Here is a 22,183-nt window from a genome sequence, read left to right as displayed (position 1 = left end):
AGACATCTTCCCCAGTGCATGGAACATTGAGACATAACTATCTTGGTTTATATCTGAAACAGATCTACTTTGTCCACTGGTTTATATATGTTCTGCAAGCTCCCTCCCACCTTCACTCCCCTCCCACTTTTCCACATCAAGCTGATTTCACATTACCTCCCATTTCACTTTGCACACTTCCCCAGTCATTCTCTTCTGCCCAGCTGCCTCACTCTTTTATTCCCTGGTCTTTGCCATCACTGTTGGCTAGAGGGGTGAATATCGAGCAGCAGTGGCTGAAGGGTGTAAACTGAAGATTATGAAAGACCTTCTAACTTCACACTCCAACTTTTCACCTCCAACAGAGGAGATAGCATATTCTCACTGATTTTACACTGACAGATGAAACTGCTTTGCAAATGGAAGAGAAATTATGCAGGAATAGCAGGGAGAAAATCTGCATTATAATCATGACCTTTCTCACCTGTTTTTGTATTTCCTCCTTTGTAGGCTATTCGCTGAATAGCTTCAAGAAGAGTCTCTTTTGTTTTATATGCATTCAGTTTGAACTCTGTCCTGGGGTCGTCACTGAACTGAATTATTGCCACCTATGCACACAGAAGATGTGTTCATACTAAAGCATCACCCAGTGTACAATCAAAAAGTAAGTGAATCAGCACACTGAAACCAAGGATTTATCCTGTAACTTTTCTTCATTCTTAAATCGAAGCCAGAAATTTTTTTTTCCTCTTTAAGAAGCTTTCACCAAAATGCAATTTTACTCTCTGTAGCCTTGGCAATCATCTAACACATTCTGGTTTCGTTTTGCAGCAAACAGGATGAGAAAAGTAATACCCACTTTGGCAAAAGCACTCTCAGTTGAGCCCAAAAGCAAAATCCTAGTTACAGCTGCTCACACGTGTACAGTTAGTCATATATAGAGCTGCAGGGACTTGATTCAGTCTCCATAAATTAATAGCTGCACATAAGTAACTTAAGTTAGGCAGTAATACTGAAGCAAGTAAAAGAAAGATGCAGGAACATATTCTGAAATATTGCCTTTCCCAAATATGATGCTACTTGCATCCAGGCCTTGTATTTCAATACTGTACACCAAATCCCTGCAGCTCACAAAGCAGATATTGAAATTCATATTCTGTAAGTGGTATCCCTGATTTACAAGGAGCTATTCACATGCTTAAGCTTACACTTGTGCTTAAATTTCTGGAGCCCCATGGATTATATTCTGGGTAAAACAGCTGTATAGCAAGAATAATAAAATCTTAGAATTGTTCAAGGTTTGGAAAAATTGAACATCATTTTCAGTAAGATTGCAAAATACAAACCGCACAGGTAACACTTTAAACTGTAATATATTTGCCAATCAACTTTGTTGGAGTATATTCAAGTATTTCTTTAAACAAAACCATGAACAGAACACTCACTGCAAATACAGTGTTTTATTTCCAGCACTGTAGATTCTGTAGGCCACGTGGCTTTAAATAAATGCACCTTTAATTTTCCTTATCAATATAATTTTTAGCTTCTTCAGAAATAAACACCACAGTGAGCACCAACTCACATTACAACCAACATTAACAGCTTAAATCTCACTGGAATGATTCAGAGGAATCTGAAATTATATTTAGCCTTCATGCTAGCAAAATTCATATCACAAATTTAACCACATGCTGTGAATAGAAGATGATAATGACAGAAAAAGGTGTCTTAAAGCAGATTATATTTTCAAAGGAACTGTGAGTTGATGTCAATGACTTCTTGATTCATTTCACTTCCACACCCTGTCAAGTCCATGTGCTTTCCATCTCTTTACACACTGATTACCTGTGTTCCATCAGGCCCAATCTTATCCAGAGCTCCAACAGTGCTATAGAGAAAGCTAACTATTTTATTGAAATTGTCATCTCCAATACTCCATGACCCATCCACCAGGAATGCTAGGTCAGCTTTGGCTGCTTTGCACACTGAGAAAGAAAAGCAAGTATTGGAATTAGATCAATGCCTCAACTCCTCATGAAATCTCATAAATCACTTATGAAAATGCAACTGTCACAAATAGCTCTCCTGTAATGTCAGTTAATAATGGTTTAGCAAATAGACCTGCTGGCATGGATTTCAGTTCAGGTGTAGAATCAGCTGGGCTCTGCAAGAGGTGAGTGGTCTGCACTGACAGATCCCATCACAGAATATATGGTTCTTTTTATTTAGGTTAAGTGAAGCCACACATGAACTTGTAGAATCCCAGGCTCCTAGCATGACATATTAAGCAAGATGAGAGAATCTCAAGTGTGGAGGTTCCCAGTGGGAAACAAGTCCATTCAGAAAGTTACCCTAAAGTATGCAGGGCCTAATGGTCACTCCTTTAACTGTACTATTTAGGAGTAACACAGGTATTCCTCTTCTCATCTTATTCTAGAAGGAAAAAACATCCTGCAGAGCTAGATATCTGCTTACACTAGTAGCCCACTCTCCCAGAGGAAACAGGAATCTTCATTGTGCTACAGAATCCAAGTATTTAATTTGCTGTCTGAAATAGCCTCAAAGCAAAGTTAAGCCCTGCAGCATATTTCATCTTGAAGACAAACATTCATCTAAATCCAGAGAACAGGACAGGAAGATACAGAAATTATTTCTCATTTTCTGTTGACTATTCCTTGAATTAAAACAAAAAATTAAAATAAACCTAGTGATGTGCAGTTCCAAAACACACACAAGGTCTTTTTCTCCTGTACTTATGGACTAAATTCTCAACTACCATATGTCAGTTTGATCCACTGACTTCCAGGTTAACAGATTTGACCCTCAATCTCCCACATTAATGCTTCCCTCACAGAAACGTTCATCAGACTTTGTACAAAATGCTACATGTTCAAATGATAAATAGAAGGAAGTCAACATCTAAAGAGTGAAGAGACTGAACATGTCTAACAATCTTATTACCTGAAGCAGACATATTTTATAACTTCAGAAGTTTGTTTATGCTAGGATGTCTGCTTCAGTTGCAAAATATGTACGGTTTAGGAGCTCTGGAAAAACAAAATCTCACACACATTAACCCTCCTCTCTGCAACTTTCAACAATACAATCATGATGTTACATTCTCGGCTCACTAAACTTAAGCTAGCTGCCTTAACAGTATTCCTGTAGCAAATACATTTTGAAGCCTGGTCCCCACAGGTCTACAATAGGGTCAGAAGCAGAAAAAACATTGCATCAACACCTCAAAATCATTATAAATCCACAGGTGCAACACTTACCCTCTTTTGCAGGAGGGATTGTAGGTGGTGGTGGTGGTGTTGAAGGTGTTGTTGGTGCCTGAGTTGGAAATGGCACTGGAGAATAAAAGGAAGAGATAATTAAAAGATAATGCCTAAGTTCCCAGTATATTTTATCTAGCTGTGAGAGAGTTCACTTGAAGACGAAGACTATAAACATTATTTACCCTAAAAGAAATCACTGTGGTGTTTAGTAATATTGTAGGGGAAGGGTATCACTAAGATGGAAAATGAGCTTGAAGAAAGAAAGATAATATTAAAAGATCCTCTGTTCATGTTGTATTTTATTTTGCAGTATTTCGAACTCACAAGAGCAGGACCTTCCTTTCATAAAAAGCTGTAAGGGATTTTTTTTGCCTGTCTTTTGTTATTGGAAATAATAATAATAAAAAGGTTGGCTTGCTTGTTTGCTTGTAAACACAGAAGCAGATTTGGTATCAAGGTCCCATTTAACTGTAGGTTATTCAGACACCGGTAAAATTTGATTGAACAATGAGCTGCAGGACACAAAGCTTTCTCTGTTTCCCCATGTGCTAATTTTTCTGGATTTTTTGTATCTTTTTTTCCCAAGAGTCACAGATTTTTAGAGTATCTCCTAGTGAGACTTTTTAGGAAGAAAGCTAAAGCATTCTTCACTCTCATTAAGAAGCCCAATACAGTCAATACATGAGTTTTCACATATTAATACACAGAAGTAGTGAAAGAATCTTCCACCTCTGTAGAGAAGTCACAATGTAGTTGGAAAATTAAAAACTCAGCTAAGGGAAACTGTGTAGGAATAGGATGTCTGTGGGGAAAGCACCAAACACGAGAGGCAATCAAGCATTATCACTGCTGGCTGAACTCTGATCTGTGTTACTCACATGTTGTCTCCATGATGCTTACAGCAGGGCCCTCTATCTCCTGAAGCTGTGTATAGACACTGATTTTATATTCAGTTCCAGGCATCAGCTCAAAGAAACAATGTCTAGGTGTCCCTCCACCAAGATTTACTTCTTGCTTCTTTCCATCTGTGATTATAAAACAAACCATCAAAACATTTCTTTATTGGTTTATTGAATAATGTGATTTAAGTCTGAAATAAAATAGGATATAACAGTAGTTGGAGGACAACTGATTGGTATAATAAACTGCATGCTGCCTTATTTCTGGAAATACACCTCTGTGCAGAGGTCTCCATAACATTTCAGCCTTCATGCTAAGTAGGAGCTGAGGAATGTGTCAGACATCTGCAGGAATAAAGAATTTCACCCCATGCACTGAAGTTAATAAAAATCACTTATGTTGTCATCAATGGGCTTTGGATCTGGTCCTAAATTATCAGAGCCTAATGAGCAATTGCTGCATTATATAATTCTACTGCATCCTTTGTCTATGCCTCTGGTTCTCAGAGTCTGTAATGTGTTTAGTAATTGCAAGAGGTTGAACTAGATATTGTATTCCAGCTTCCACTAGTAACCACTTAATAAGTTGGTTAAGGTATTGTATTCTTAGGGTTTTACTAAACTCTGAATTGGAAAACACATCAACAGAATAAAGCAGGTGCCAGAAATAACATAAGACATTTTCTAATAATTAGAACAAAGCTTTCAGCACAGTTAACAATACATAGCAGAAAGAAGTGGAATGGAAGCAACTAAGCCCACGTCTTACAGAGTATATTGGAAAATTGTGAGAGTCATTCACTACCAAGAAAAGACACCTGATGCTTATCAGGTTTACAATAGTATAAAAAGAACTGATCATGAGACACATGCCCAATCTGACAATCAAAACTCTTCACGACAGATGTTAACAAGAAGCAATTATTCACACTTTAGCTCAGGTCTGCTCAAATTTAGGCTCTTTGGGCTCACTTAAACCCATTCTGGCAGTTCTATATGATGAAAGCAGAATGTTGGCTAACTCCCAGATGAGAAGGAAAGCTGTGCTGTCTTGTGCTAGCCAAGATCTCTGCTTTCCAAGCAGCCTGTCTGTATTCCATGCCGTCAGATAAACCATATCACCACTCATTTGCCATTCCACAGTAAGGTCATCATTTCTCTGTAACCAGATTTATCTTATTTTTCATGATACTTCTGATAGATCCCATTAAATGTTATTTAACTGCACTTCTCTCAAGTTATCCAAGCTTTTAATTTGTTGCCAATCAAAATGTATCTCTACTAGGGCTAAGAGAGTTAGCATGCCCAAACAGTGACTTCTCCAAAACCTCTTCTGGCTACACCTGAGAATCAGTGAGCTGGAAGAGGCTGTCATTCACCTTCTACAGAGTCAGTGCTAAAAGCATCAAGACACCATGTGTTGCCACATAAAAATATTTCTTGTTCACCCAGATGAGTAACATCACTATAAGCTACAATTAACAATCAACAGAATGAGAACAGACAAAACTGGATACTCTTCTGACTCTGAACAGGGTCTGGGTTCAATCAGAGCTTTCCCTATCCTCCTCCCTTCCTCTTATGGCCATCCTAATCCTAACAAGCCACCACTGATGGTTGTATCTTAGATATACTCAGTGCATTCTTTATCCATCTACTGTCTCTCAAACCAGTGAAAAACTCAGGTAATCACCTATATTCTGCTGACAGGTAAAACTCCCTCCCATAGAAAGGACAAAATATCAACATCTGTTTGCTATAAAAGGACATGAAATACTACTTCTAACACAGAAACTTTTCCACAACTCTCCTCTGTCCATCATTTCCAGTATTTCAAGAAGCCATTCTATAGGTCTGAGTGCAAACAATTTCTTAAGTTATACAGTTCCATTCTCTGGATTAGGCTGTAGCTGCATATCAAATGATTCAGTAACTTACCCACAAGTGATTCTATAACTACCCTGTATGCAGTCGCATGTCTGTGAAGCTGCCACTGAGCACAGAGGCTAGTCATACGGACTTGGTAGGAATCCAAGTTTGTCACACCCAGGAACACTGAAAAATTAAATACCCAAGAGAGAGTTACACCTCTAATAAGTCAAACAAAGGGGAAAAAAATGAACACTGCTAAAAATTCTGTTACTACAAATAATTATAACAATATCATTGTAAAAATAACCATTTTGTCACAATCTAATTTCAAATTGAGCTTTGGGTATATAAAGACTAAATTATATTATATATATGGAGCTCAAAAAATCAAAGACTGAAGAAGGGCTCTGCAGCGGGACCTTGACTGCCTGGACAGATGGGCAGAGTCCAATGGGATGGGGTTCAATAGCTCCAAGTGCAGGGTGCTGCACTTTGGCCACAATAACCCCATGCAGAGATACAGGCTGGGGTCGGAGTGGCTGGAGAGCAGCCAAACAGAGAGGGATGTGGGGGTGCTGATTGATACCTGCTTGAACATGAGCCAGCAGTGTGCCCAGGTGGCCAAGAGAGCCAGTGGCATCCTGGCCTGCATCAGGAATGGTGTGGTCAGCAGGAGCAGGGAGGTCATTCTGCCCCTGTACTCTGCACTGGTTAGACCACACCTTGAGTACTGTGTTCAGTTCTGGGCCCCCCAGTTTAGAAGGGACGTTGAGATGCTGGTGAGAGGCCTCGAGCACAAGCCCTACGAGGAGAGGCTGAGGGAGCTGGGATTGTTTAGCCTGGAGAAGAGGAGGCTCAGAGGTGACCTCATTGCTGTCTACAACTACCTGAGGGGTGGCTGTGGCCAGGAGGAGGTTGCTCTCTTCTCTCAGGTGGCCAGCGTCAGAACGAGAGGACACAGCCTCAGGCTGCGCCAGGGGAGATTTAGGCTCGAGGTAAGGAGAAAGTTCTTCACTGAGAGAGTCATTGGGCACTGGAATGGGCTGCCCGGGGAGGTGGTGGAGTCGCCGTCCCTGGGGCTGTTCAAGGCAAGGTTGGACGTGGCACTTGGTGCCATGGTCTAGCCTTGAGCTCTGTGGTAAAGGGTTGGACTTGATGATCTGTGAGGTCTCTTCCAGCCCTGATGATACTGTGATACCTTCCATTAAGGAAATTTATATCTGTGACTAGGTGGTAAATAAGTTTGAGTGATAAATAACATCTGCTTTATGACCCCTGTCTTGCTACCATCCACTTACTCTAAAGCCTGACACAGTCTGATTTAAGAAAAAGAGATTTTCATTGCAGGAAAGCAAATTGCACACAACTGAGAAAGTCTTCCACAGGAAAACTCATTCAGGGAGCTGCACAAAGCCATAGTTATAGCAGAAAAAAAATGCCTGTAGAGATCTGAATAGCATGAAATCATTCTTACAGGTCTTGGCTACGCCTGTTAAGGCATCACTGAAGCCTGTTGAATATGAAGCAAATACTTTAACACTGTACTCCGTTCCACTGAAGAGATTCAGAATGAGAATGGTATTAATATCATCCCCTACAAAGGTCTCCAACGCAGGACCAGGAACTGCAAAAATACGAAATAAATCATCATTTACTCATCCATTGAATTCACAGGTAGTTAAAACAAATCTTAGAACATTTCCAAAATTACATGTGCTTTTTTCTTTCCATTGAACACAAAAACAAAGACACTCTGCTTGGTCCTTGCATGGAAAGAAGCCACAACACACTTGGGAAATTCAGCAGTGGGATTCATTAGGGCAAGGCTAGACACTGGCATCTGCTAAGAGCCTTTTGTTCTGCTTCAGTGACTTACTACTGCCCTAAATAGGCAGCCAAAGATCTCCTCAGTTTGATGGTGTGCCAGGACCAATAGGGGGGGGACAGCAGACGCCAGCCAGCAATACAATCCCAAAGGGATTCTTATACAACAGCATCATTTAACTTTGTGAAACAATGACAATGAAAATGGAAAATAATAAAACTTTCCCAAATCAAAACTTCAAACAGCCTCTTTGTCACCTCTGCGTTGCTTTTCACACACTTCAGGAACCAGGCAACAGCACTGCCTTTGGACAGTATTTAAGTCCATTAATAGTCACACATTTGTGTTTTCCCGAGGCTGTTCAAAGGAGCTTGGGTGCCTTATTTGGCTGCAATGTACAGGTGGACAAAGGATGTAGCACAGACAAAATGGGCAATGAGAAGTATTTGGGATGTGTAGAGAGGCAGTAAAAGTTAAGGAAACTAAAATTTTGTATTTAGGAGAAGGAAGCTGAAAAATAGAACACAAAAGAGAGGGACAGGAAGATAGTAAAGGTAGTCTCTGAAATAAATAGAGAAATAGAGCCACGGTAAAATGACTTAAAAGGGCAGACTAAAAGAGTTGGGTTTGATCAGCTTTAAGATGGGAAGTCTAAGGGAGAATCTTACTGCTACCTGATGGGAGAGGGTAGAGAGGACAGGGATGAAATGTCTTCTGAGACAAACAGATAGTAAGAGGATACAGACAAAACTTGCAAGATGGGAAATTCTGATTATATCCTAAGTTTCACAGAAAGGGTAGTCAGAATCTGGAACAGATGCCTAAGAGAGGTTTTGAAACCTCCATGCTTGGAAGTATTACAGACTTAACTGGACAAGGTCCAGTGAAACCTGTTCCAAGTTGGCCCTGTTTTGATCAGGGAGTTTGACCAGATGATCTCCAGAGATCCCTTTCAACCTGCATCATTCTGTCTCTACGAAACATTCATATTCAAAACCTGAGACATTTCAATTAATAGCATTTTCAAGTACTGTTAGATCAAAGTGCCAAATTCAGCAAAAGATGATGTCAAGACATTGCTAGGTGAAAGACAGATGCCAAAAAAAGCCAGTATAAGATTAAAAACTCACTGTTAACAGGTTTGTAGACAATTCTGTAGCCCATTGTTGGTGATGGTGGAGCATCCCAACTGATGCGCAACCTGTTGTACCATTCATCTGAGACCCGTAAACTTCTAGGAGCAGACAAGGGTACTAAAACGAAACCAAATGGAGCTTTTACAAGTGTTTCTCATGCATAAAACTCAACACATGCACATGAAAATGATGTGGCACCCAGTGCACTCAGATTTACAGCTAAAAATGCCAGAATGAAATCCTTTAATCAAATTCTTCCTTGGCATTGCATCAGCGGATTGATGCTGATACATTTAAAAATGTAATACCAAGTGATACCAAGGACTAATTATAAACTTTACTCAGCAAACAATGGATTTTTTAATTAATTACCAGCTTTGCTCCTATATTTTAAGACCATAGGACAATTCAGAGATAATCATCTCTTACTGATACGGTGTTTTTCAATCCAAGCACGCTGAAGTTTTCAATGTATAAATCATGCTCTTGTTAGCCCTTAATGCATTCAAATGGAATCACAGGAATGTTTTACAAGTGATTTAAGTGTCTGCACAAATAACATTTCAGTGTAGGCAGGAATTATGTAAATTAGGAGAATAATTCAATAAAATTATACTATTGTGACTAGCAGTGCACAATGAGTTTTTTTTCTTACTAATATACAGTAGAGAGGGAACTTAAGCTACAGCTGAGTAATCTTTTGGTACTTGGTCAGAACTCTAGAGATAATCCAATCACTTTCATAAAAAGTTCAGCAGCATTTTTAATTACCTTTAGGAAGTAATGATCTCACACAAAAGAAAAATCTAACAGTACAATGCTTGGCTTGATATTATCCCAGCAGGCATTGTTTACTTTATTTTGAGCATTAGTTGGCTTGTCCTCGGTGAACTGTCTATCCAGAACATACCAGCTTTATTACTCCACAGGAGTTTATGCAAACTCATAGTATTTGAATATAAAAAGAAATACTACTTGTCAGTTAGAAGCAACCCATTGTTTATGAATCAACAAAGAGGTTAGTAGAAAGCCTGAGTCATCCAAGTCATGCAAAATAAGTCCATATTTATACTAAAATAAACTGCTGCAGACAAGAAAAAAAGGCCAAAAAGAGAAAAGCTTTCTTCATGCATATCCTGGCCAAAGACAAGCAGAAAGTTTGTACTTACAAGTTTTGCCTGGAGCTGAGACACTGACTCCTTCCCCATCAGAATAAAGGGGAGTGACAGTGACTTTGTATTCTGTATCAGACAGCAGAGGCTGAAGCACAAGAGAGTTTTGTCTCCCAGGCACCATTACCTGGATCATCAGAAAAACACAAACAATTAAGTTTAATGACTAAGACCAAAACCTATTTTTGATCTTGCAAGAAAAGCTCTCACTTGTTTTAACACTCCAAGATACATTCAAAATACCTCTAAGTTTGGCAAGTGATACAAAGAGGGTAATAAATCTAGCACACTCAGGTGTTCAGCCTTGTCATAAAACTACTTAACTCATTGATCAAACCTGGACAAAACCACCCAAATACATGGCCATGAAAAGTTCCCACGCTTCCAGGCATATACTCAAAACACACAGACCAAGTTTCTTTAAAATCATTAACATACTTATTTTTTTTAGGGAGAGGGGATGCAAGGATTGATAACTCTCTCTTTCCCACATGTGCAGATCAGAGACCTTCTACAGAATAATACAGTTTTCAGCAGTGACAAACATTCTTGGCTCTCAGGAAGAGAGAAAATGTCATGCATCTAGTACGTACAGCGTGCCCAAGAACATGCATGCAACTTGGGGCTTGACTCTTGTGGAGTAAAAAGTATTTTATTACATTTTGTAGTCCCTGATTTTCAGCCAATTGCAAGGATTAGAAAGCTTATGCATATTGTTTCTATGGAAAGGGAGGAGTAACTGACATTTATATCACTGAAATCTTAAGCATCATCACTGAAATCTTAAGCATCCACCACAGAACTGCCATGCTTTAGTATATTTAAACCCAGATTCCAGGTTCTCCTTAAAGAGATGTACTAAGATATATAATCACTCCCCTAAAAATTGAATATCTATGTCATTTTCACCTGTGTTGGACCTCTCACATGCCTGAAGCCACAGGGTAGTACCCATTCCTTCCATTTTTTAAATGTGCTTAATTTTAAGCACAAATTTGCATGATTCTTTACTCAGTAAAACATTTATGCATATGATTCATGTCAAAGATAAAACATGTGGTTATTCTGGTTGCTGAACTGTGACCAAAGATAATAAGACTTGAGAGTGTACTTAAAATAATTTGCAGAATTAGAGCCAAGATACCTACCTAACCTTATAAAGGTATAATTTTCTTTAATGAGCTTTTGAGTCAATTAATATCTTTCTGATAGCCAGAATCTGAATGCCTTTCTTACAATTTTAACTTCCTTTAAAAATAATGGGGGTTTGACTACTAAAGCAGAACTGTATTTATATATATCTTCCAACTGAATTCAATTTAACTTCCTAGAGATGAAATCTAGTATCTGAACTCCACAAAGTGTGGTTTGTTGTCAAAAGAACAGCACAGTTTGTGCCACTGTGTTGTGCAACTTTGCCATGGAGAAAAGAAGGCTTCGAGGAGATCTTACAGTAGCCTTCCAGTATCTGAAGGGAACCTACAGGAAGGTTGGGGAGGAAGCATTTACAAGGTCTTGTAATGACAAGACAAGGAGTAATGGGTTTAAACTGGCAGAGAGGAGATTTAAACTACATGTTAGGAAGAAGTTCTTTCCAGTGAGGGTGACAAAACACTGGAACAGGTTGCCCAGAGAGGTTGTGGCTGCTCTCTCCCTGAAGGTGTTCAAGGCCAGGTTGGATGAGGCCTTGAGCGACCTGTTCCAGGGGAAGGTGTCCCTGCCTGTGGTGGGGAGTTGGAACTGGACAAATTGGAACATAGAAGGTTTCACTTCAACATGAGGAGAAACTTCTCTACAGTGAGGGTGACAGAGCACTGGAGCAGGCTGCCCAGAGAGGTTTTGGAGTCTCCTTCTCCAGAGACTTTCAAAACCTGCCTGGATGCATTCCTGTGTAGAATACCCTAGAGGATCCTGCCTTGGCAGGGAGATTGGACTCGATGATCTCTGGAGGTCCCTTCCAATCTCTAAAGTCCTGGAATTCTGTGACTGGACCATGATCTTATATTTGACTGCAACAGCCTGCAGTGCAGCAAGCGTTACACAACAAAAACTTTGATGTTCAGTCTCAGAGTAATACCAAGCACGAGTTTTTCAGTAACTGCAACAGAAATGCCATATAAGGAGGCATTATCCCTTAGCAATTAATAAATAAACCATTTCAGCTTATGGAACCACTCACAAACCCCATACCAACCATTCTTACCGCTTCCTCAGCACGGTCACCTTTCGCAGTGAGATAGGTCACTCTGAACTGCTGAACATCGTAATCCAAAATGTCCCATATCACCCTCAAACTTGAGGTCGTTTCCTCATCTATAACAAGGTTTCTGATTCCTGTTCGAAAAACTTCAGCAAAAAAATAATTCAGCTAGTATTTTCTCAACTCCATTTATAGATTTAAGAACTTGTGGATTATCATCAGGTTAGCTGAAAGCTCTGCTGAAGTTACAGAGGATCTGCAGATCCATGGGAGGGCAAATCCATAAAGTTCAGTCATGCTTGGGCTCAATAACATTAAAACTTTTACTATTTAATAAAATAATTATTATTCTATACTGCCATTAACATATATTACCCCATCCTCAAAAAAAAGACTTAGTGCCTTGGTCCAACTGACTGGACAGGGTGATAGGTTGGACTAGATGATTGTGGAAGTGTGCTAGTTTGAAGCTAGCTAGAATGTTTTGGTGAGAAGAACTAGATTACAGGCTGTGAAAGAGAAACAAAGGTGATGTCTACTTCAGTTATAGGCTTGCTGAGATGTATAAGAGCAAGAATCCAAACATAGCTAAGGGAGTCGCTCTCTGCCTGAGCTCTAGGCTGCATTTTTCTCTCTAACCTCACTCTCCGTCTCTCTGCTTAATCCACCTGCTTCCTAATCCCCCTGGCCAACATCCATTCTTCCTTGGGGCACAAGGCAACGTCTGGCGTAAGGCAGGGGAGTGGGAGAAGGTGGAGGGGTGGTTGGGAGCCACTCCTGGGGAGTCAGGTTTCTGGGAGGGCTGTTGTGTTTCTGTATTACCTTTCACCTTATATATTTCTGTCTATAACTGTATATACTGTACATATCTGCTTGGATATTGTGCTGAGCTGTAAATATAAGCTTCATTCAAATTTCCAGAGTCGGTTGAGTCTAGTCTGGATGATTTCCAAAGTGTGGAGGGGTGCATATAACACCCAAACCATCACAGGAGGTCTCTTCCAACCTGGTTGATTTTATGACTTTATCATCTTCTTTGTTTAAATCACTCAGTTTATGGAGCTTTAGAATAACCAAAACTTCACAGCAGCTAGAACGCTACACAAGAGAAATAGCCCCACAACTTTGATCCTTAAAAGTCAGATTTCTAATTCCAAGGAAAACAAGCAGAATCCTCAAAACTAAGTAAAATAATTAAGCTTCCAAGCTTATGTTTATGGAGGGGGGGAAGGAAGAGAGAGATGTATTTTCCAAATTACTCTCTGTATTCCTATGTAGTATCACCAGTAGGATTCCGAGTCCCTAGGCTGTGTCATAGGTTGGCTCCACAACCACACATGGCACATGAAGAAAGATAGCCCCATAAAGTTGTTGCAGCTTTTGCTGTTGATGGCCCTTGCCTAGAGTCTACAGCTTCACAAGACCTGTCAGGGCAGTGTGCTGACCACATGGACCATCTGGTTCTGGTAATTTGACAGCTTCCTGCCCCTAGAATCAGGTGTACTCGTGGAGAGCCTTAGTTCTTTGTACTCATCATTTAAACTGTTGGTGTTTACTTCATTTACCTGCTGTGGTGGGCTTAGACGTTGTGCCACTGTTAGCAGTCACTGTGGTAGGTATTGCAGTAGTCCATCCAACTGAAAAACAATACTCAGTTCACTAACAATTCAACAAATCATGGAAGCCTTCACAACGAAACAATGTGCTCACACCTACAGGTATCCCACACACTTCAGGCATTTCAGAGACTAGAAGGGAACCATTCATTTAGTTTACTTCAGGCACATATTTGCAGGATTAGAACTCAGATCTACAGATAAAACATAATTAACTGTACCATTAAAGAAAAATGCACACAATTTCCCACAGTTCTGTCTGAACTATGCATGATGACATCTGTTCTGACTACTTGTTAGGGTTGCCTAATTAGTTAAATTGAAAGCTTTCTAAGGATGCTTTACTTCAAGTCAAAAACAGAAGGTGTGCTCAGCAATATAGGGTAATACCAGCTAGGAGCAGGTGCTGATCTGTTGGAAGGTAGGAGAGCCCTGCAGAGGGACCCAGACAGGCTGGGTGGGTGGGCAGAGGCCAAGGGGATGAGTGCAGAACTTTGGCCACAACAACCCCAAGCAATGCTAAAGGCTGCAGACAGAGTTGCTGAGAGCAGCCAGGGAGAAAGGGACCTGGGATACTGGTAGATAGTAGCTGAAGATGAGCCAGCAGTGTGCCCAAGTGGCCAAGAGAGCCAATGGCATCCTGGCCTGCATCAGGAACAGTGTGGCCAGTAGGACAAGGGAGGTTATTCATCCCCTGTACTCAACACTGGTCAGGCCACACCTTGAGTCCTGTGTCCATTTCTGGGTCCCTCAATTCAAGAGAGATGTTGAGGTTCTGGAACGTATCCAGAGAAGGGCAATGGAGCTGGTGAGAGGCCTGGAACAGAAACCCTATGAGGAGAGGCTGAAGGAGCTGGGGTTGTTTAGACTGGAGAAGAGGAGGCTCAGGGGTGACCTCATTGCTGTCTACAACTACCTGAAGGGAGGTTGTAGCCAGGTGCGAATTGGTCTCTTCTCTCAGGCAACCAGGAACAGAACAAGGGGACACAGTCTCAAGTTGTGCCAGGGGGAAGTATAGGCTGGATGTTAGGAGGAAGTTCTTCACAGAGAGTGACTGGCATTGGAATGGGCTGCCCAGGGAGGTGGTGGAGTCACCATCCCTGGAGGTGTTCAAGAGAAGACTGGATGAGGCATTCGGTGCCATGGTCTAGTTGACTGGCTAGGGCTGGGTGCTAGGTTGGACTGGATGATCTTGGAGGTCTCTTCCAACCTGGCTGATTCTATGATTCTATGATCATCCAGATGGGTAAGGGCTTCTCATCTTAACAGAAAGTTCAAGACTAAGCCTGCAATTAAATTACTAAGAATTAAATATTTTTTTTTTAATTTGCACATGACCAATATATTTGTTCACTTAGCCAAGTCACTATTCATAAAAAAGCAATGGATAAAGCAATCTACCAATGCTGACTACAGTTTCAAATACAAACTGCAAAATACACTGCAAATAATTTTAAAGGTTTTTTTCTTGTCACTTCCATGTTATTATCACAAGATGCCTGCATAGGGTTCTTGGACCACAATTTCACCCAAGAATTAATTCAACTTTAGTGAGTAGAAATTACATAAATAGGAAAGAAAGTTCATACTCCAAATGCCAAACATCTTAAATGAAATCCTTAAAAATTATTTACTTTAAAACATTTAACTCGCCCCTAAAATCTAATATATCTCCTCATAAGGAAGCCTGCTCAAAGATCAAATACTAATATATGTTCTCATAAGGAATCCTGTCCAAAGATCAAATACTAATATATCTTCTCATAAGGAAGCCTGTTCAAAGATCAAATACTAATATAGCTCCTCATAAGGAATCTTGCTCAAAGATCAAATACTAATGTATCTTCTCATGAGGAATCCTGCTCAAAGATCAAATACTAATATATCTCCTCATAAGGAAGCCTGCTCAAAGATCAAATATTAATGTATCTTCTCATGAGGAAACCTGCTCAAAGATCAAATACTAATATATCTCCTCATAAGGAATCTTGCTCAAAGATCAAATATTAATGTATCTTCTCATGAGGAATCTTGTTCAAAGATCAAATACTGAAATGTAAGATGGAAGACGTAGGTTGGATTGGATGATCTTGGAGGTCTCTTCCAACCTGGTTGATTCTATGATAAGTATATCTTACCAGCTCCAAAGGTTATTAATACCACAGCTCAGACACAAAGCCAAAGCATCATTTTGATTCAATGCTGTCTGTCACATAATATGAAATAAGTAACAAATGCAGTCAGCAAAGCCCTGCTGCTACACCACCACATTCTTCAGTATTAAAGCTAAGCAAAGATGGACAATATTTTAAAGGTATGACATATGCATTAAATTTAAATCTCACTTAAACATCTCTAAAAATTACAATCAAGACTTTAGTCTTACATGTAGCTCCAAGAACAGCAACAATTTCACTTTCACTGTCATCATCAAAAACTGCAAGCAAAGAGACTTCATATTCCGTGTTGGGCAACAAACCCTCAATGACATAACTGTCTGTGTCTCCATTTATGACAACCTAAGCAACACAGCAAAATCAAAGAAAATTAGTTATGTGTTTGATTGCTTTATATGAATTGACTGAAATGAGAAAAGGAAAATGGATTCTCCTTTAAAATACAGGAAACTTACACTCGGATCTGCCCAAAGAATTTATTAGCTATGTCAACATAAAAAGTATCCCCAAGTGCAACTGCAAAACAAACAAAAAAACAACTCAAGAATATTTTTCAAGTATTTATCATTTGGTGGCCAGCTTGATTATTTTAATGTACAGCTTTATAATTTCACCCACAATTAATTAACTGCTGGAGGTGACCACAGGCATTTCATTTGAAAATCACTACAATTCAAATCCTTCATCAATGAAAGCAACATTACATGGTAGATTAACTCCCACTCATATTTTGGCCATTCAAACATTGTTACAACAAATGTATTCAGCATCTCCACAGCCTTGCCAAATGCTGTTTCAACACCAGAATAATAATCCAAGTGATGGTACCAAGTATCTGCATGCAGCTTCAAAGAATGTTTGTTGCAGAGTTGAGGATTAGGGGTGATGTGCTGGTGAGAAGTTTTCTGTAGAGTGTGAAGTTTTAAAACAATAATTTTCCTTATTTTCACATGTGAGAACAGCAAAACATTCATATGTGCAATGTTAACTGTAAGTAGAAGGTTTCACTTTAGATTTTCATGTTTAATTTATTGGAAGGGATCAATGGAACCTGAGAGGTAATTCTGGTGAAATAGACTAAACTAATTTTGGAAAGAGTGTTTAGGTTACAGACAGATACTAGAATAAAACAAACTTCCTCTAGGTTGGCACTAGAAAGTTATGAAAAGGTGGCCACTGTACACACAGAATCAAAGTACGACCCATAACAGAAATCAAACTAGAGGCGTGTGCTGCATCAAACCTATGACAGCAGTCAGCAGAACAGGACTCACACTGCTCTTTTAATTGCAATAGGAGGTATCCTGAGCTGGTCCTGGGAAAAAGAACCATCAAACAATCACAGACCTTCTGAACTCAGATACAGAAAACAAAAGCAGAAAGAACTTTAAACTGGGACATGCCTTCTACAGCCATTAAGTAATGAATTAGGTACCTCACACTGCACACTTTCTAGAAGATATTTTCTTGGGGAAATTTCAGAAAGAAGATTGAGTGAGTCTAGTGTAAGTAGATACAAGTTATTGCTTCCTTTCCAATTCCCCAGAGCCTCTATTCATGCATCAAGTCACTCTAAAACATCTATACATAGTTATTATTTCATACACCTTTGGCATACTTTCTGAAGCATCACCTCCATTGCCCTCCACTCTCTGCTAATTTAGTCCACAGAGAAGATTACAGAAAAAGAACACAAATTTCTGAACTTTCAAGTGGAGAGGACAAATGACAAGCACATAACAGCATACATCCTCTACCCAGAAATAAAAGGTCACTCTTTAGTTTAGTCTGGTTTTCTAGTATTAACACAGCACTAAATGCTTCTCACCCCTCAGCAATATGGGTGAAGTAAGCCAAGAGCTGTTTAATTCTCAACCACCACCTACTGACCCCAGTCAGCTAATTGGCAAGTTGGGTCTTGGGAGAAAGACAGAGGGAGTGCATGTCATTTCTCTGCATGACTGATCACTTAGCTGGGAAAGAAGTTTAAAAAAGCAGCAGCCTGGAGATATTGTGCTATCCTAGGCATGACCCCATTAGAAAGGTCATGCAAGGAGAATAAGAAAGCAGCTGGGGTATTTTTAATATATCAGTGTACTATTAGGGCCTCCAGTGAACACAATGAATAAGTGGAACCTTAACACTTTGAGTACTTCTTCATCATTGACTCCCATACTCAAAGAACACAAACAACATAAATCTTACTTTAAAACACACATAGTTTAAAGGGATTCGCTGACAATTACTTGCTGGAACTTAAACCTTAAACTGAAACAAATCAGTACTGGTTTGAGTTTGGTTTAGAGAGATTTGCAGTGCAGCAGATTTTTCTGTAAATCCATCTGCCATATTTAATTGTCCAAAGTCCTCAAAATCAAATTCTCTCTTCCACTTTACACCCTCTGATAATCAAGACAACTCACCTCTTCAGCTTCCCCACCATCCAGAGGAATCCATGCCAATCTGTAAAAAGCAATATCTGACGAGGTGGGCTTCCAGCTGACCCTAAAACTCTCTGTTGATGCTTCATCGATTTCCAAATGCTGGGGAGCTGGAACTCTTTCTGCAAAGTATTATGCAAAACGAAAGTGAGAGCAGTTTATTCTCTTTGATTTGTATACATGGCAATGTCAAGCATGTACCATTTTGCTTGTGGCATGTTACAAACAGCATTAAGAGGGGCACCACATAATTCTTTGCACACTTATTAGTACTTTAGAATGGCTGACTTAAGAAATGAACCTTAACCACACAAATGTTTTCCTGATGTCAAGGGATTTCTCCCATGAGGATGCAAGTGGCTCAATAATAATGGAGCAAAGAAGTTGAAAATTCCAATGAAAATAACAGAAAGCATTCCATGTATCTGAATTCACAGCCAGAGACACTTGCTGTTACTGGTATTACTTTCCAGTAAAGGTCTTACTTTCCAGTAAAGTAAGAGCATAAAAATCCTTACTGGAAAGCCTTCAAAAGTTCAGCAATACTCACTTGTGGTAAAGCTGCCAGTAAGTGGCTCAGATTGTCCTCCATCATACAGGGAGAAAATAGCAACAGTATACTCTGTAAGAGATGTCAGACTGTCTAAAGTATGGGTTGAAACACGACCAACTTCCACCTAGAGAAAGCATAATTTGCAGTAAGTATTGATGATACACTTTACATTATCAGTGTCTTAGATTCTGCTAGGTAATAATGACATGGAAAGACAATTTCATCTCGTTAGGAGAGAAAGCCCATAAAAATATGAACATGTATAAATTCAGGGCCACAAAAGCTCACAAAATAAATTACAATAGACTGGAGAAATGTAATATTGTTTATGAGAAACTGCAGGACAGGAGAATTCAGCCTTAGTAAGCCTAACTCAGTAGCTAACGCATCAGCACTGCATGTGAAGGAATTTTTGGGCTATTGAATCCAGTCCCTTTTCATGGATAATAACTGCATAAAACATTATGTTTAACATCTGTCAAGAGACAAGATGACAGTTTCATCAGGTCACCATTCAGAGTAAAGGTAACATGACTTTGCCAGGGATATAAAACTGAAGGCAGTATAAGTTGACAGTCTATCAGTCCAATTACTCTGTGTTGTTAGCTCAGCAGCAGGGTAAATGCTGCTAGTGCAGAGCAAACAAAAAAATGTACCTGTTCTTTGAACAGACCTAAAAGAAAAGTTAAGAGGTAGATAAAAACTTACTGAACTCCTACACTATAAACTGCATTTCTATAAGCCTGCAATGTTCTTGTATCAGTGTGCTGAGTATAGTCAGACATACTACCTATATTAAGGGTAATAAATAGAAATAAGTTGACATCTTCCTAATTTTAAGGGACCTAACAGAAAGACACAAAATATTGCAGAGGCATGCATGCTTCTAAACTCAGGAACACTTTCCTCAGGTTTAATACATATATTCCACCATGTACAGATGAAGGTCCCAGCATAGAATCACAGAATGTTAAGGGTTGGAAGAGACCTCCAGAGACCCCAACCCCCTTGCCAAAGCAGAATCACCCAAGGCAGGCCACACAGGAACACATCCAGAAGGGTCTTCAAAGTCTCCAGAAAAGGAGCCTCCTGCTGCTAAAAAAGCTATTATAAAGCATCTTTCATAACATGGTATGACTAAATATAGCATAAGTAAATTATTAAATGCAGGAGACTAAGTTAGAACACCTTGGTATTACTTCATCATTCTGTTCAAGCCAAATCTTATTTCTAGGAATTTTTTTTTTATATATATATATATATGGGGGGTGTGTGTGTGTGTATATATATATATAATTTAAGCAATAAATGTTTAGAAAATGTGGCAAAGCCTTTATCCAATCTTCTTGAATGAGCTTGGGTCTGACATGATAAATCGACAGTGTCATTATATGGCCTGAAACAAGGCTAAATATTTCCACATCATACATGTAGTTTAGATCCTACACCTACACACCATTGTTCACTTGAGTAGCCTCCTTGATTTTATATGCATCAGCAACGACTGCTCTGGTAGGTAAGAAGTTCAGAGTACTGTCGTCCCCCCCCCACAGGATCCACTCCAAACATATGTCCGCTACTAAGCAAACCCTTACTTGCACTATGTTTCAGAATTCTCTAGCAAATCTTTTGTTACAGCTTGCAAAAGAGCTTTTGTTTATAAAAGTTACCCTTAAGAATTGCAGAAGTTTTAGGAGGCCTGAGATTGGTAAGGGGAAGAGAGATGCTCAAAAAATTACCTCATTGGTTTCAGTTCCATCTGTTTTAACATACATAATGCGATAGCCATTGACATTTTTGGAAGCAGGATCCCATGTTAACTTAGCACTACTGTGTCCAACATCAGAAAATTTCAAGTTTGCAGGAGGACTTAGAGGCACTTGAAAAGGGAAGAGATAAAAATTATTAAGGTTTTAACTGTGAAATAGTTTGGGTCTTGCAAATAAATGTCATAGAATCATAGAATCAACCAGGTTGGAAGAGACCTCCAAGATCATCTAGTCCAACCTAGCACCCAGCCCTAGCCAGTCAACTAGACCATGGCACTAAGTGCCTCCTCCAGCCTCTTCTTGAAGACGTCCAGGGACGGTGCCTCCACCACCTCCCTGGGCAGCCCATTCCAATGCCAATCACTCTCTCTGCCAACAACTTCCTCCTAACATCCAGCCTATAACTACGCCGGCACAACTTGAGACTGTGTCCCCTTGTTCTATTGCTGGTTGCCTGGGAGAAGAGACCAACATTTCTATCACTAATATTTATACTAAAAGCCCTACATCAAGAAAGCCACACAAGTACTTAAAGGCAGGTAAAATGACTCTTTGCTGAACCAGTCTTGTTAAATGCACCTCTACTAACACTGAAAAAGAAATTTCATTATTGTTCATACTAGATATTAGAGCAAGATCTACACAAGACTTGCAATAAATTTGTGTTTATACTTCTCAAATTGATTTAATTCAACTTGGTCTTTTCCATGAGTATCCCAGCAAATAAAAATGTCAGGCAGGACTGTGGTAGTTCAGCAAAAAATAAAATTCAAATCTGAATCCTGAAAGTCCCTGACACAAGGATAAGTTCACATAAAAAGTGTTAACCATCACAGAAGTTCTCCAGAGATGCTTTGTTGTGGGGGTTTTTACCTCTCTTTAACCTTTTCTCTTTCATTGCAGAAAGAAACTCTTTCTCAACAGCAATCTTGGTTAAAGTCATATAATATATATACTATATATTCTCTGACTATGAAGAGCTGAAGGAAAATTAGGTCATGCAAGAGAGAGTCTCAGATTGCATCCACTTTTCTGTCACACAAAAGAAAGCAATTTGTGCTGTCTGTTACTCTCAGCAGAAGGTTCTATATTAACCAAACATCTGCTGATTTTCTCTGAACTGGAAACCTTTCTCTATCTGTCCTGTCTTCACACACACACACTCTTCACCAATCCATGTGGATAGATAAAAATCAGCACTTCAGAAGCTGCTTCCCTCACACAAACACCTAAGAAAAAGCAGAAGACAACCCCCCATATATT

At 39.5% G+C, this 22,183-nt stretch overlaps 1 protein-coding gene across 4 annotated transcripts in view; it reads right to left on the bottom strand.

Annotated features, from left to right (window-relative positions):
* COL14A1 (collagen type XIV alpha 1 chain) overlaps window positions 1-22,183 on the bottom strand; it is a 109,210-nt gene that overhangs the window by 40,090 nt on the left and 46,937 nt on the right. For all 4 annotated transcript variants that reach the window (XM_064154215.1, XM_064154212.1, XM_064154213.1 and 1 more), the window contains 14 exons: window positions 20,891-21,030; window positions 19,149-19,275; window positions 18,581-18,720; window positions 16,367-16,499; window positions 13,930-14,001; window positions 12,368-12,510; window positions 10,162-10,291; window positions 8,987-9,109; window positions 7,506-7,655; window positions 6,098-6,214; window positions 4,139-4,285; window positions 3,258-3,332; window positions 1,825-1,964; window positions 464-587 (listed from right to left, as the gene is read on the bottom strand). In XM_064154215.1, the coding sequence (XP_064010285.1) occupies window positions 464-587; window positions 1,825-1,964; window positions 3,258-3,332; window positions 4,139-4,285; window positions 6,098-6,214; window positions 7,506-7,655; window positions 8,987-9,109; window positions 10,162-10,291; window positions 12,368-12,510; window positions 13,930-14,001; window positions 16,367-16,499; window positions 18,581-18,720; window positions 19,149-19,275; window positions 20,891-21,030 (1,761 nt within the window). The remainder of the gene's footprint in view (window positions 1-463; window positions 588-1,824; window positions 1,965-3,257; window positions 3,333-4,138; window positions 4,286-6,097; window positions 6,215-7,505; window positions 7,656-8,986; window positions 9,110-10,161; window positions 10,292-12,367; window positions 12,511-13,929; window positions 14,002-16,366; window positions 16,500-18,580; window positions 18,721-19,148; window positions 19,276-20,890; window positions 21,031-22,183) is intronic.

The sequence above is a fragment of the Pogoniulus pusillus genome, chromosome 14, assembly GCF_015220805.1.
Source record: "Pogoniulus pusillus isolate bPogPus1 chromosome 14, bPogPus1.pri, whole genome shotgun sequence".
In the NCBI taxonomy this organism is placed as follows: domain Eukaryota; kingdom Metazoa; phylum Chordata; class Aves; order Piciformes; family Lybiidae; genus Pogoniulus; species Pogoniulus pusillus.
Note: the sequence above shows the minus strand (reverse complement) of the source record. Positions and strands in the feature narration are given on the sequence as shown.